At 36.4% G+C, this 13585-nt stretch overlaps 1 protein-coding gene across 3 annotated transcripts in view; it reads right to left on the reverse strand.

The window, feature by feature from the left end:
• The window catches only part of CHID1 (chitinase domain containing 1), a 96791-nt gene that overhangs the window by 52425 nt on the left and 30781 nt on the right, over positions 1-13585 (reverse strand). For all 3 annotated transcript variants that reach the window (XM_071427697.1, XM_071427698.1, XM_071427696.1), the window contains exons 9-10: positions 8225-8326; positions 6856-7011 (exon numbers count right to left, since the gene is read on the reverse strand). In XM_071427697.1, coding sequence (XP_071283798.1) covers positions 6856-7011; positions 8225-8326 — 258 coding nt within the window. The remainder of the gene's footprint in view (positions 1-6855; positions 7012-8224; positions 8327-13585) is intronic.

The following is a 13585-nucleotide window of genomic DNA, read 5'->3' on the forward strand; positions in this document are numbered from 1 at the left end:
CCAAAACCCAAAAACTTATTTTAGGTAAGATTTATTACTCAACATTTTTAGATCCATTCTCCTCATGTAGGCGTGAATTAATTTGGGGTGGAAAAACCCCACTCTGTTTGCTGGTACTACTAATATAATGAAATAGCTCATAAAATCATAAAGAAAAAATTTATTGGACATTGTACCACTATTGAATGTTATCACCAGAAACCTTATTCAATCATCTGCTGTATAATACCAAGTATAAACAAGCTGTTTGCACAAATCAAAGGCTGTTAATGTTGTGGAACACACTTGCACTTCTATTACTTCAAAGACTGTATAGCTATATGCTCCATTACTATTTCCTGTAAGTATTACTTCAAGGCTTCAAAGCTATTCCTAAATCTTATATATTTCCACACTGGCTCTTCACTTGGATATTGAGTCCTTCTGTTGGTAATTTGATCACTCTGAATACTTTGCTGCTGTGATTGCTACTTTTCTCTGGAATTGCGATAAACATGCACATTTATTCTTGCCCTCTGAAAGAACTCTGCACAGAATAAAAATAAATTGAGAAATGTAATATTATTTTTAGAGGAATTTTTTTACTGCCATATGCAAAGAATAATGTTTTGTAACTTTACCTTATTTTCTTTTTTCATCATACTGTTTAAAAGCATTGTGTCAAAATGAAAGGAAGCATTTAGGTTGTGTGAGTCTGACTATATCAAACTCCCAGCTCATATGAGGACGGAACTTTTACAATAAAAACTAGCACCAGGCTTTAGTTTGCACCATGGAGCAGTCTCAGAGTGCATAAAACAGATGCTTTTTTTGGATGAAACAACTGGAGCGGCACTCAAACTGCTAATGAGTTCCAGCTCATAGGACCAGACCAGAGTCACCTCAAAGGAAAAAGCCCCAAAGACTCATTGTAAGCACTGGGTCCCCAGCACCATTTTTGTGGCAGTCAGCTTGACAGCAAACACACAGCCAAGTAATAAAGACATAACTTCACACAAAAAAAAAAAAAAAAAAAAAAGAAAAGCAAAGAGCCATGCTTTATCAGGGACTACACTTTATGTTTCAGAGCTTGCTAAATAAAGCTTTGGAAAGGGTGCTCTTTAGCAAATGAAGGAGTATATAGTTGTCTTCCTATAAATTCAACCAACTAAAATTACATTTGACTTACCAAGAAAGTTCATTTCAACTTTTAAATCTATGCTGATGACATTTAGATCAGTTTCAAAAGGCCTATAGAAATTTATATAGAAACTTGAATTTTATTCTGACTGCTTCCCCAACAATCATGGCAATTCAATTCACTGAACAGATTTATGTTAAAATTAGATAATGAGGACTGAAAAATCATTTTAAGATCAGAAAAACTCCAAGCTACTTGCTTTTTAAAGAAAAGCTTGTCTGCTAAAAAAACCCAAGCATACCCTACACATCAAACAATGCACCTACTTGAACAAAATACAGAATTATCTATCTCACTGCTGCCAGTTTTATAGTCAAGACAATAGGCAATCAATCTAAAACTCCAGGAACTTTTTTTTTTTTTTTTTTTTTTTTTTTTTTTTTTTTTTTTTTTTTTTTTACTTTGGGAAAAGGTTCAAAACTCTCCCTGTTTAGAAATAAGAGTGAAATATATCCAGCTGTCTGGAGCCAATACCTTAGCCCATGACTCCATGTCAGTGGTGGCTAGGTCCCAGTGTAGCTGACGAGCTTCACCCAGGCTCCAAAAGAGGATGCCAAGCCTTCAGAATCCATAGATTCCCAGAGGAATCTATCCTGCACACAATCCAACACGTGAGCACAGTGCATTGACCCAGCTCTAGGTATAAAGTCACTCAGCATTTTCAGGAGGTCCTTTTCACACTCATTCCCAACAGAACTGCAATGGAACTGAATACAAGGAGTATCTTGTGAGGGACAGCCAGCACCAGGCAAAGATAATGATTAGCCTTTCAGCACTGAGGATGAGAGAGGATGGGGCAATGGGAGCTAAGGGATTCATAGTGGAGCGATCTGGATACATACATGGTGCCATCTGTTCTATGCTCTTTGTTAATCATCATGTATCTTGAAAAGATTCAATCTGAGCTAGGGCTGCCTTTAGATCCACCATTAGTGATCTCACAAGCCCAAAGAAGGCTACCAAAGCAGTGAGTTTCTTTCACTTCACACTGTGCACAAATGCCCACACGCAATTCTAAGGACATAAGTAAATTTAGCTTACAGTAAAGGTTTCTGGCTCTCAGTTTTAAACTATAGAATTATTTTCCCTAATTTTATCATGCTATCTTCTAATGGCTGGAGTACAACAAGACAGTAAAGAACAATACCCTTATTATTTTGTCAATATTTAACTGCCTAAATATTGCTTGTAGCAAATTTACTATTTAAAAACACCATGGCAGATGGAGAAGAGCATATTTCACAATAATATGCCCACCATTTAAAATGTACATCACAACTGACCAGTCTTCCAAAGCAGATTCACTGAGATATACACACTCACCCACAGCCAATGCCATTGTACAACCAAACCTGGAAACCAATCATTTGCCTAATCTACAAAAGCCACCTTTCCCTCATTTCAAAAGAAATAATAATGTGTTTTACATGAAAACAATTGTAGCATATTTTTTTTATTTATCAGCACAAGGTAAATTTGGATAAGCTGAAGTATGACCCATAATTTTACTTTGTAAGGTGCTCTATCTACCTTACATGAATTAACTAGTCTTACACTTTCAGCTAACAGCTCAATTTCACCTTCCATTCCTAAAGGGAGGGAGGGACAGATATACCATGGAAGAGACACATACCAGAATATTCTAGAGGGAATTTAATAGAATAAAACTTTTCAAACACTCCTGAAATATTTAGACATCTGTAATACAGAAATAACTTCTGATTCCAGGCCCAATTGTAACTTCCTTCTATCACTGCCATGATTTTACCATCTGACCCAGCAGTACAATTTAAGAAGAAATAGCTTAGCAGTTTCTTCAGTAAAGAGGACAGGTGGACAAAAGGTCAAGCTGTTCAGTTCTACAAAGCTAATGGGTACATTGCTTTATTTGAAACATTAGTATCTCCCCAAAATCCCATGAACTATGAAGAAAATAGATTAAATCAGGATACAGAATCCTGGCATACAGGCAAGTAATAGAAATCCTGAGAGAATTACAGCACGAAGAGAAATGTTGTAAAAGCTTTGTTGCTTCAAGAATAAAAGAGTTCCCAGCACAAGCTTTTTTGCTAACTTCTATAATACAAAATCATGAGTCACAGTTGGCCCAAATCTTAAACTGCTGCTTATAAAGACACTGCCATGATAATTCAGAGAAAAAGTTCATCTCTAACTGTTTCTAAGTACCACATTTTATGTGGTATTTACAGAATGGCAGGCAGCCAATGAAATCCTCAGTAGAACTCTACTATCCTCACATAGCTTGCAAGTCATCTTATTTTCTATCTCTGAACAGCACAATGCATTGTAAAATTAGTTTCTCCCTTGCTTCAGCTGGCAATTTACTAAATCAATCTTCTTAAATGTTTAAAATTAACATTAAATTCCTTATTCAGATTACTTTAAATAAAAGATAAGCACACACAGCATTGTTTCAAAATAATAGAGTTATTCACATATCTATTTTCAATGGCTACATTTGGAACAAAAGCAGCTTGAAGGCAGAATATATTCAAAAATTACACAGAGCCAGGTGAAACATTAGAGATTGTATCTTCCCTCTTTCAACACTATAAAAAAAAAGGACAAAATGACATTATCACAAGAAACTTAGCAGGGAGGGGCTCAATAAAGAGTTTTGATTTATTAAACACAAGTGACACCATTGCCACATGACAGCCTTTGATTTATATTGCTTTTAATTCACAGCTAGCTATGAAGTTTATCCATTCCCTTTTGGCCCAGGTCATAAGTGACATAGATTTTAGATGACGTGGAATGAAAAACATTGTTACACTGCTGTGCAACCTCCCATGAGAAGGCAAAACAAAACTGCAACTGAAATTTAATGTCCCAATGATTAAGAGAGATTCTGTAGAACAGATAGCTAAAGGCAGAAAAAGTACATTGGAAGTCAGAAGCTCATGAGATTGAGAGGCCTGCTGACCTACTGCAGGTCTCAAAAAGGACTCAAAGGTAAAGATCTCTCAGAAAGACTAACCCATTTCTTCAGCTTCAGAGTATACTGAAAACATTATTTACCCAAGACATACACTTGTGAGGTGAAGAGGAAATACTGTCAGGTCACAGTATCAACAGAGGACATGCTGGAACAAGGTGATCACTAGAAAAGCAAGGAAGCAGCACCAGATGGTTATGTTCTGACAGGATTTTAATACAGTGGAAAGTTAGAATGACTGCATCTCTGCATCTTAACAATTCAGACACCTGATTCTTGACAGCCAGAGGACAGAACACATTGCCAGAAGCACTACAGGTGATTTGAAGAATCACAAACAGAACACCTTTATTTCCAGCTTAGGATTTCATAAAAATTATGTCACAATGAAATATACTCAGGAATGTAGCCTCCCTGCAGCTAACCAAACAGTACTTGGTTGATTAAAGCACCAGAAAGTGCTGTAATTTCTGTGATTGACTCATTGTATTAATAAGTAATAGTTGTGACTGAGCTTTAAGAAAGAAATTGTTGCTGCAAATATAAATTGTAGTTCTTATTGTAACAACACCCAAGGACAAACTACATTGTGCTGCTGTAAGAGAGAAATTCTTTTCATTTAATTTAATCTTGAGATATATCTATATAGATATATGTGTATATGCAAGCATATACATATATACCTATTACTTCTTATTGTCTGTATGAAGGAAACAGGATATTACATGGAAAGGCTGTACGTCTTTGCAAGTATACCTTCTACTTTCTACCTTTATATTACATTCTGCAATAAAAAAACACTGCCAAATAATATGTTATGCAAATAGGAGTTCTATTGTAAGTTATTTTATGAAATTCTGGACTTAAAAAAATATGCAGTGAATGAAATCCACATATGTTCAGCATCTCTTTCCACCACATAATTCCTATCCTAAAGAAAAACATGACCCCGAGAGCAGCATAGATTTCTGCATTCTGCATGCAATTCTTTACACTTTGCTAATAATCAATTAAGATGCACAATACTGACATCAAACAACTTGGGAATCCACAGTTTGCCACTGAATCTTTCAATTCTCCATCTCTCTTCTTAAAGAGGACCAGATTCCAAAGAATATGTTTCAACAAGAAATGGTGCACCTTACGGCATGCCAAGGAGCACTGACATGCTGGAGACTTGTACTTGCAATAAATTTCATATGCAAAAACTTGAGCAGAAGTCTACAACAAAGAAGCTGACACACACCAGACTGCACTTAAATGAATAAACTTTGAATTAATTTTAGTACCAGTACTTTAGCTCAGCCTCACTATCACTACAATATATGGACAGTGCCTTAAAGGTGAAATGCATCAATCCTTCAGCACTTTTTGCAGGTCAAAAGACTTCCTTACAAATGGCCTAATACCAATCAAGTACCAGAAAGCTTATTTTACACTAAAACGCCCTTTTTTTCTGCTCTTTCTATGTCAGAAGTTTGGCCTATTTTGAAGCTAATTTACTTTGAGTCTATTCTACTTTTACATTACTACATGACATATACAACTGTGGATGCTTAGAGCTACATTTCTGGAAAAATAAACATAACCACTGACCAACAGGTAACACAGCAAAGGGAAAATTGATGTGTTTTATGCATAAATTCAAAGCCTCTTAAAGACTTTGTCCAGAACCTTGCTTCTGGCAAATACCTGGAAAACTACAATCTTATGATCTGTCAGTGAAGAATATGTCAACAGAACGATACTGTGCACCAGTGTCTTACACACAGGTAAATAGCCTCTTTCAGTAAAACTTAAAAAAAAATTTAAAAAAAGTAAAACTTATAAAGCTTAAAGTTTTATCCATGACTCTTGACTAGGGTATTTTCGCCATTAATTAAAAAGCAACATGAATCAATAGTATAATATATTCCAGAAGAATCTATAAAAAGTAAATGCCATCCTAGTGCACAGTGTTTTTCAAGTGGAAACTTAATTTCAAAAGCTGCAGTTCAAAAAAAAAAACCAAGAACCTTTTATTCTGCTAGATACTGCCACACTCCATTTGCAAAAGGAGCTGTAAATATTACAGCAAAGCTACATAATTTTGATGAGCTTGTATAATTAAGTCTGTAAATCAACAATGCTTTGATTATTGAGTATTCTTCCTGCCTAACCATCACCATCAATTTTTCAGAAGTCATTCTGGAGTACTTGCTAAATACCTTTCACTATAAACAATGGCTTTATTTTCCCCTTTCCTGTTATTCAGTCTGATTCAGAGATCAGCACTGAAAGATTGTTGCTGGAAACTAGTATCAATTTCAAAGTAACAAGTAACAACTTCAGGAGCTGAGAGAGAGAATCATTAGGACAACTGCAGGAACCCCCAAAATTATGCAGAGCATAAGAGAATATTGCAGAACATTTTTAACACAAAGATGGCAACCTGCATGTATAAGCATGAATACAGGAAAGAGGGAAAACTACACAAACCATTTTTGCATATGAGTTCTGACAGGATAACTGTGCCATCTATCTGCATTTCTGTACAGGGAAGAGAAGTTACAGGTCTTATCCTAACTGGTGAGCTACTATTTCATGTGCAGATTTATCACTTTTGCCATTTCTGTGTTGCTAACTCATCCATATTTCTAAATAAGACTACTTGTGAATTTCTAATTTTTGTGAGAATATATCATACAGAAGTACTTACAATCCAGAGAAGCCATACCTGCTGCCAAGGATTGGCTCCCCAGAGGTTCCCAAAGCAGAATAGTCCATGCCATAGAAATTCAGTCCTAAAAGTATTTTATTCCTCCATTTTGAATCAGGATCCAGTACTTCAACACAAGCTCGTACCCAGGGAAGGGGGGAATTTGGACCAGGTCTGTCAAGTTAGCAAAAAATCAAACAGATTGTCAGAAAAAGTACATGTTCACACTCAGCCTTCTCTTTTTGACCAGTGTAATTATAAAAAGAAAATTCTGGCACACAAAAATCAGTGAAGATGAACCTATAATTCTATCAATGCTAAATGCATATTCTTCTGTAGCTTGAAGTGCTGATATATAAAACATGATTGCCCCACTCTTGACTTTTTGATTCAATTCTAAGGTGAAGGGAAACAGAATTCCCTCCTAGAGGTGAGAAAAGGTTTCCCCCTAGCACATTGCTGCTGGGTCTTGCACAATGCATATGCTACAATTCAAAATTCTGTATGACTTCAGTTTTTTTCTCAATGATTTTACAGCCATCTGGCAAAATATACTGGGACAAAATTGACCATTTACTTGCAGAAGGAACTATAAAATTAGTGACTGGTAAGCAAGAGTGTGTAACACTTATTTATGGGAAAAAACCTAAAAAGTACCTAACAAAAACCTAGAGGAAGAAAAAGAGCTTAGCCTTAATACACAGAGTAATTGAATCTTCATGTACGTAACATCAGGGTATTGTGCTCATTCCATTCCTACCTCACTGGAGAGGAGAGCAGGCTCTCCCTCAAACATGTACATGACAAAAGGAATTCACCAGCATGGTAACAGGAAGAGTTATCCCAGCCTTACAAATATCAACATCTGCTACTCCCTTCTAATTATCTGCCTCAAAGCCTTCATGATACCTGTGCCATTAAAACTCAACGTGCTAATAGGGCAGAGCAAAGTTGCCCAGAACTGTGCTCATACTTAAAGGCAAATGAAGTATCAATTGTTTAGAGCCAATTTGTTTGACAATCTTGTAATTATTAGTCGATTATTAGTGTACCTATCCTGCAAAACTGTGCTAAATAACTCAAAAAGAGTTATTTAGCTTGAAAAACAGTAAGAGTATCCTTTAAAAGAATGCCTTTTTAGGTGGAGTACAAAGTCTTTCATAATATTCAAATCCCTGATACACATTGCTGTTAAAAATGTACTGAGTTTTCAGCTTCTGGACAAATTGTCTATTTTAATTACTAATCCAGAACTTTCGTATCATACAAGAACAAAGCACTACCCACTTTACTAAAAAAAAAAAAAAGAATTTGTACTGTGGATTTACCAGACCTCAGTAGGAATCAGCTCCTTTAATGCTCTTTCTGGTGTCAGATGGAATCTTACCGATGTGGTGCTGAATAGTCGTACGTCATGAGACTGAAGCTGTCTACTGCCGAGGCCAACTGATCAAATTCTCTCTTTGTGAACATTCCTGGCTGGTTGGTCCTTTCAAAACAAAGCAAAACAGAAACAGGAAGAGATAAATTACAACAATGACCAGGCTTATTCTCTCGTTTAGGTTTCATACCATTTGATCACAGAAGAAAAATCTTTCATTCTGAGGTGGCCAAAAAAATTAAAATATGCATTTCAGTGCCATTTTTGTAATAAACATCTAAGAAAAAAAATAAATTCAATGCTATGTAGGTGGCCAGTGGGAAGAATCATACTTCCACAGCATACTTACCAAATAAACATTTCCAGCATGGTTACATGGGTACAATAGTCATTATAAGAGCTGGACTAATCAAATTGCCTTAGGTAGCAATCAATTGAACTCTAAAAGCTTTTACAAAACATTTAATTGCTTGGGCTCTTGAATTGGTTTTGACACTTACAAAACTAAGGCATACTTAAATAAATGGGGGGGGTGCAGCTGTTAATAGAAAAATAAACCAAAGGTAATTTTTTTATTGACATCAAAAAGAACAATTTCAGTTCATACCATACTTAAGAAAGAAAACCTGTTTTCTTAAGACAAAAACAGGACCATTTCTTTCTTTGGGCGGGGAGAAGAAAGAAGAAATCCATTCTATCACCTTTTCTAGACAAAAGTCTAGTTATGCCTTCAGCACATCTTGGTATTAAATATGAGAAACCATTCTTCCCCCTTTATCTTGCTTACTCTTGATTTAAAAAATATAGACCTGGATTAATATCTACCTTATCTTCCTGGGTAAGGGGGTGTGTATTTTGTCTGTTTTGGACTCAGAGAGGCTACTGACTTCCTTCAATCATTCAAGATGGAAGCAATTAATTCACACAAGTTGCCCGAAAACATTGAATCTGTTTCAAAGAGAATTTGTAATTTCAAAATAGCAGCACAAACAGCACAGCAGGCAACATAAGGCAACCTTAATCACACTGCAAAGATGGGACTGGACTAAAATGGAGAAGCTACTGCCAGAAGAACCCTGTCCTCAACCAGAGGGCTGTGAAGCATGTTAACATGAGACAAGCAGGATATTGTCCAGGATAATCTGGAACATAGGGGGACATTGCAAAAAAGAGAGAAGGGAAAAAAAGGTACTTTAACAGCTAAAAACTCTGCAGTACATCTCTGCCATTTAAGAGGCAAACTTATAGCATTGTACAAGATTCCTCTAGAGAGCAGAGGAGAGAGACTGGAGAATCCAGACTTTCCCAATGGTACCAGAAACTGCTACTTGAGCTGGAAATTAGAAGCCAAACCTTATCTAGGCAAGGTATGCTTTTAAAACCACTCACGTTCCATCTTAAATGAAAAAACAAAAAAGATGCTCAGTGACAGATGCAAGTAATAAACAGAAAAATCACACATTTTGACCTTTATCCTTTTTGGATCAGCGTGCAAATTCTACATCCAACAATATGTGCTGCATGGATCACCAGAGCATAACAGTGTTCATTTATCAGTTCACAAGGACACTTTGTGTTCCACTGCATAAGGAAAGAGGTGAACAAAATGCAGGTTACAAACTAGGGCAGATTAAATCACATAACACACCTGTCAGATTTTCAGAACGAGTGATATACTGGTCACAGGAAGGAGAAATCCCATTCTTTTCCTTCAAGGGTTTTAACAAATTTTTAAAAAATCTTCACTTCTGGAACCTACTGGTGGACCTCAGGCTTTTTTATAGTCATCTGCTTGTGATGTACTGCAATTGCAAACTACAGTTGTTCTACAAGAATTAAATAATAAACACATCTTTGAAACAATGTTATGGCAACTTGGATATCTGTGGGCAAAGCAATTTCCCAATGCAAATTCCAGCAAAACCCATTTTCAGTAAATTGATTGTGATTACTCCTGAAGGGAAAAACATAAAAAGTAATTATAATGTGTGTTAGATATTAGGGCAAGCTGGATTGCTTTATAGATTTAGCCAGGTAGTACTTTAATGAAATTTGCATGTGTAACTTAAGAAGAAACCCACAGGTTAAAGTGGATATTGCCATCATTTTCTCCAAAGCAATTTTGTAACTCAACTACTTCTGTTACAAAGGAATGCCATCTGAGTGGCAAGGGCACAAATTTCCAACTTAGAACAAACCCAGCAGCAATGAATATACTTTGTCCATTAACATATAGTGTTAAAACAGTAGCACTCTTCAAAAAAACAAGCACCATTCACCAGTTCAATGAATAGTCAACTCTGCTCTAGTCAAGCACTTTGGGAAACTCAACTGGAACAAAACCAGGACTATTTAACTCATGCTTTTAGAATTGTCCTGAGTCAAGAAAACTGGCACTCAAGAATAAAACCCAGATATTTTTTCAACAGCTATTATATTTCAAATTGGAGATTTTTCAATCATTCTGATATTTATGTAAACTTAATTCAAGGACAGGTATGTTCTACTGACTACTTTGTTGAGAAATCCAGCAGGGAAAGTGAGGAGACTTGGCACAGATTATGCAAAGTCCATGAAAGTAATACTTTCCAAGTCTAAGTCAAAAGCTTGTCATTCTTCTAAACTTTTAATACCATTTCTAAAATAGTCAGTGAAGTGCCAGAAGCTTCATCATCATTTATTAGCTCTGTACAATATACATAGAATCACAGAATGATCAAATATGCTGAGTTGGAAGGGGACCCACAAGGATCATCAAGTCCAACTCCAGGCCCTGCACAGGACAGCCCTGACAATCTCCCCAAATACCTGAGAGCATTGTACAAACATGTCTTGAACTCTTCTCCTAAGGTTCCAACCTAAACCTCCATAAAAACAAAACAAAACAAAAGCTTGTACTTACAGTTATCCTTGTTTGCTAAAACACTCAAGCCTAAATACCACTGTCTTGGAGAGAATTTGGCTTAACTTACCCAGTTTGCTGAATATTTCTAGTCTGCTAAACTGAGGCAGATTCCACTTTCATTTGGGATTATTTTTTTAACATGGCTTGTTTAATTTAAAACTTTATGAAGAAGATTAAGAGACATTACAGAAGGAGAGACAAGTGTAACAACTGAGTTTTCTCTGCAAATCCACTCTTAAAACTTTCACCGGTCTAGAGCAAGCCAGGGCTCCTCTATGCCTGTTTGCAAAACCAGACCCAAACTCTTCTCCCAAGATCCTGAAACCCTCCCACAGCTGGGAGAAGGATAATGATGTAGGAGGGGAGAAGAAAGAAAGAAGACAGGATGGAGAAAGGGTGGCACAGCTGGTACTCCCAGCCCCTCAATCCCCAGCCCTGGAGCTCCAGCCCCCCGGATCATCCCATGCCAGCACTCGCTCCCTGGGGCAGCAATGTTCCATGGTGCAGGGGCACTGGGGAGGCCACACGAGTGATGGGCCTGGTGACATTGCCCTGACTCTACTGGAGCACAGGGCACTGGAATGAAACCAGATTCACCTATGGATATCCTCAGAGGGTTGAAATTCCCCGGCATTCCTGATAGTACCAACTATAGCTATTCAGCATCCATGGAGGTTTTCAGTAATCTGGATTGAACAAAATACATGAATGTGAATTATAATCAACTGAAAAACTGAACTATATAAGTTGAATCTACAACCAAGCCTGCTACTCAGTGCATATCCCAATGAAACAGACACTGGGAAGAAAGGAAAGACAAGAGGACAAGACTGATTTTTCTGGGATTGCTGAAAACCATTGCCTTACACTATGAACAAGAACCATTTTGTTTTTTAAATCTGAGGTACTTGAGAGTTTTTTACTATTAAATAGGTTTTAAACTTACTCAGGCCTCATAGTCACAGGTTTGGTTTGCATTATTATAGAGAAAGCACTGGAGTTTTTAGCTCCTTTCAAACCAGTTTCAATGTGGCAGTGCAATATTATGTCTCAACCTATGCAACCAGGCATTATATTGTATTTTTATGTCTTCTTTATCCAATATGCTTTCCATGTTTTGATGAAAGAGCTTCTCTGGCAATGATAAATGCTCTGGTGAAAAGCAGATGCAAAGCTAGGAGGTGTTCAGACTTGACTCATCACTCAAACTACTTTTCTGATTGACAATTCAGGATCCAAAAATTCATCTTACACTCATGGTCTACTTTCAGTACAGGGTATGTTGTTTATTTTTTTTTTTGCATGTATATTTCAGGCAGGGGAAATATCTAAGCAAGACTACACCAATGCAAAGTATGAAGTGCATAAATAAATCTCCATAAGAAAAGACATGAAAAGTGTGACAGGTATCAGTTCTGTCACTTAAAGAGTGACTTGAAAATGCTCAGACACTGGTAATGAGGATGATATAAAATTCCACAGTAAAAGGAAAATCAAACTGTAGCCTCTATCTTATACAATTAATATTTTAAACTAACAATTTGTGGTGAATGTGTTTTCCTTGCTATTGAAAAGGAAAAGCACCTCTCAAAGAAATGAAGCTTTATTTTTTTTTCTTTCTGGTTTGAAACAACTATTAATAAGGAATGATATTTATCCCATATATTTCAATTTTCTGTTTTCTAGAAAAATCTGTAGAATTCTATTTCTAAAATACCAGCCAAATGTAAGCACTCGCTTAAATTTCTTGGACCAACAAAATTTTCTAATGGATATAATATCTGTTCTTTATGGTATTTTAAAATATTTGTTACAATTTATAAGAAATATGGACTTAGCCCTGTAAAAATAAATATCTGGAATTAATTTAAAAAGTGTCTGCCACTCCAACTCAACATTTAAAGGATAAGGCACCATACATCAGGAATTCAGAGAGGTGACTTTCTACAAAATCTCTACAAAAATTTCTACAAGTAGAAACTATCAGTGCTGGGAAATGATTAACACTAAGGATAGGAAACAGAGCATGAGACTGCTGGGTGTGCAGAAAGGGGGTGGAGGAACAAAAGGACACTGCAAAGAGAAAATGAGAGTTTTCCAGTTAATTTCTCTTTTAACCTTAAGTGGACATTTTTTATGCTGTTATGTATTTTCCTTTTAACAAACAGTAAAGAAGCTGCCTTACATAACATCCACCAAAATCCTTCCCATAAAAAGCCTCGGGAATACAACATAATCTTTACAAGTTCTCCCTTCAAGTAAGGGAGCAATGGCAACCTGGCAGAACTCACACAATGATGATTCCCCTGAGAGCACAAGTCTTATTTGCACACATTCCTGAGAATCTGTCAACATTTCCCAATGGCACACTGCCACATGTATATACAAAATCCCTATTATTGGGACAACATCACAGATCTAGAAGAAACCACCTGTTTTCCTTGGTATTTCTATATACACAG

Source organism: Agelaius tricolor, unplaced genomic scaffold, assembly GCF_023055355.1.
Source record: "Agelaius tricolor isolate 1412-34295 unplaced genomic scaffold, bAgeTri1.0.p SCAF_5, whole genome shotgun sequence".
Lineage (NCBI taxonomy): Eukaryota > Metazoa > Chordata > Aves > Passeriformes > Icteridae > Agelaius > Agelaius tricolor.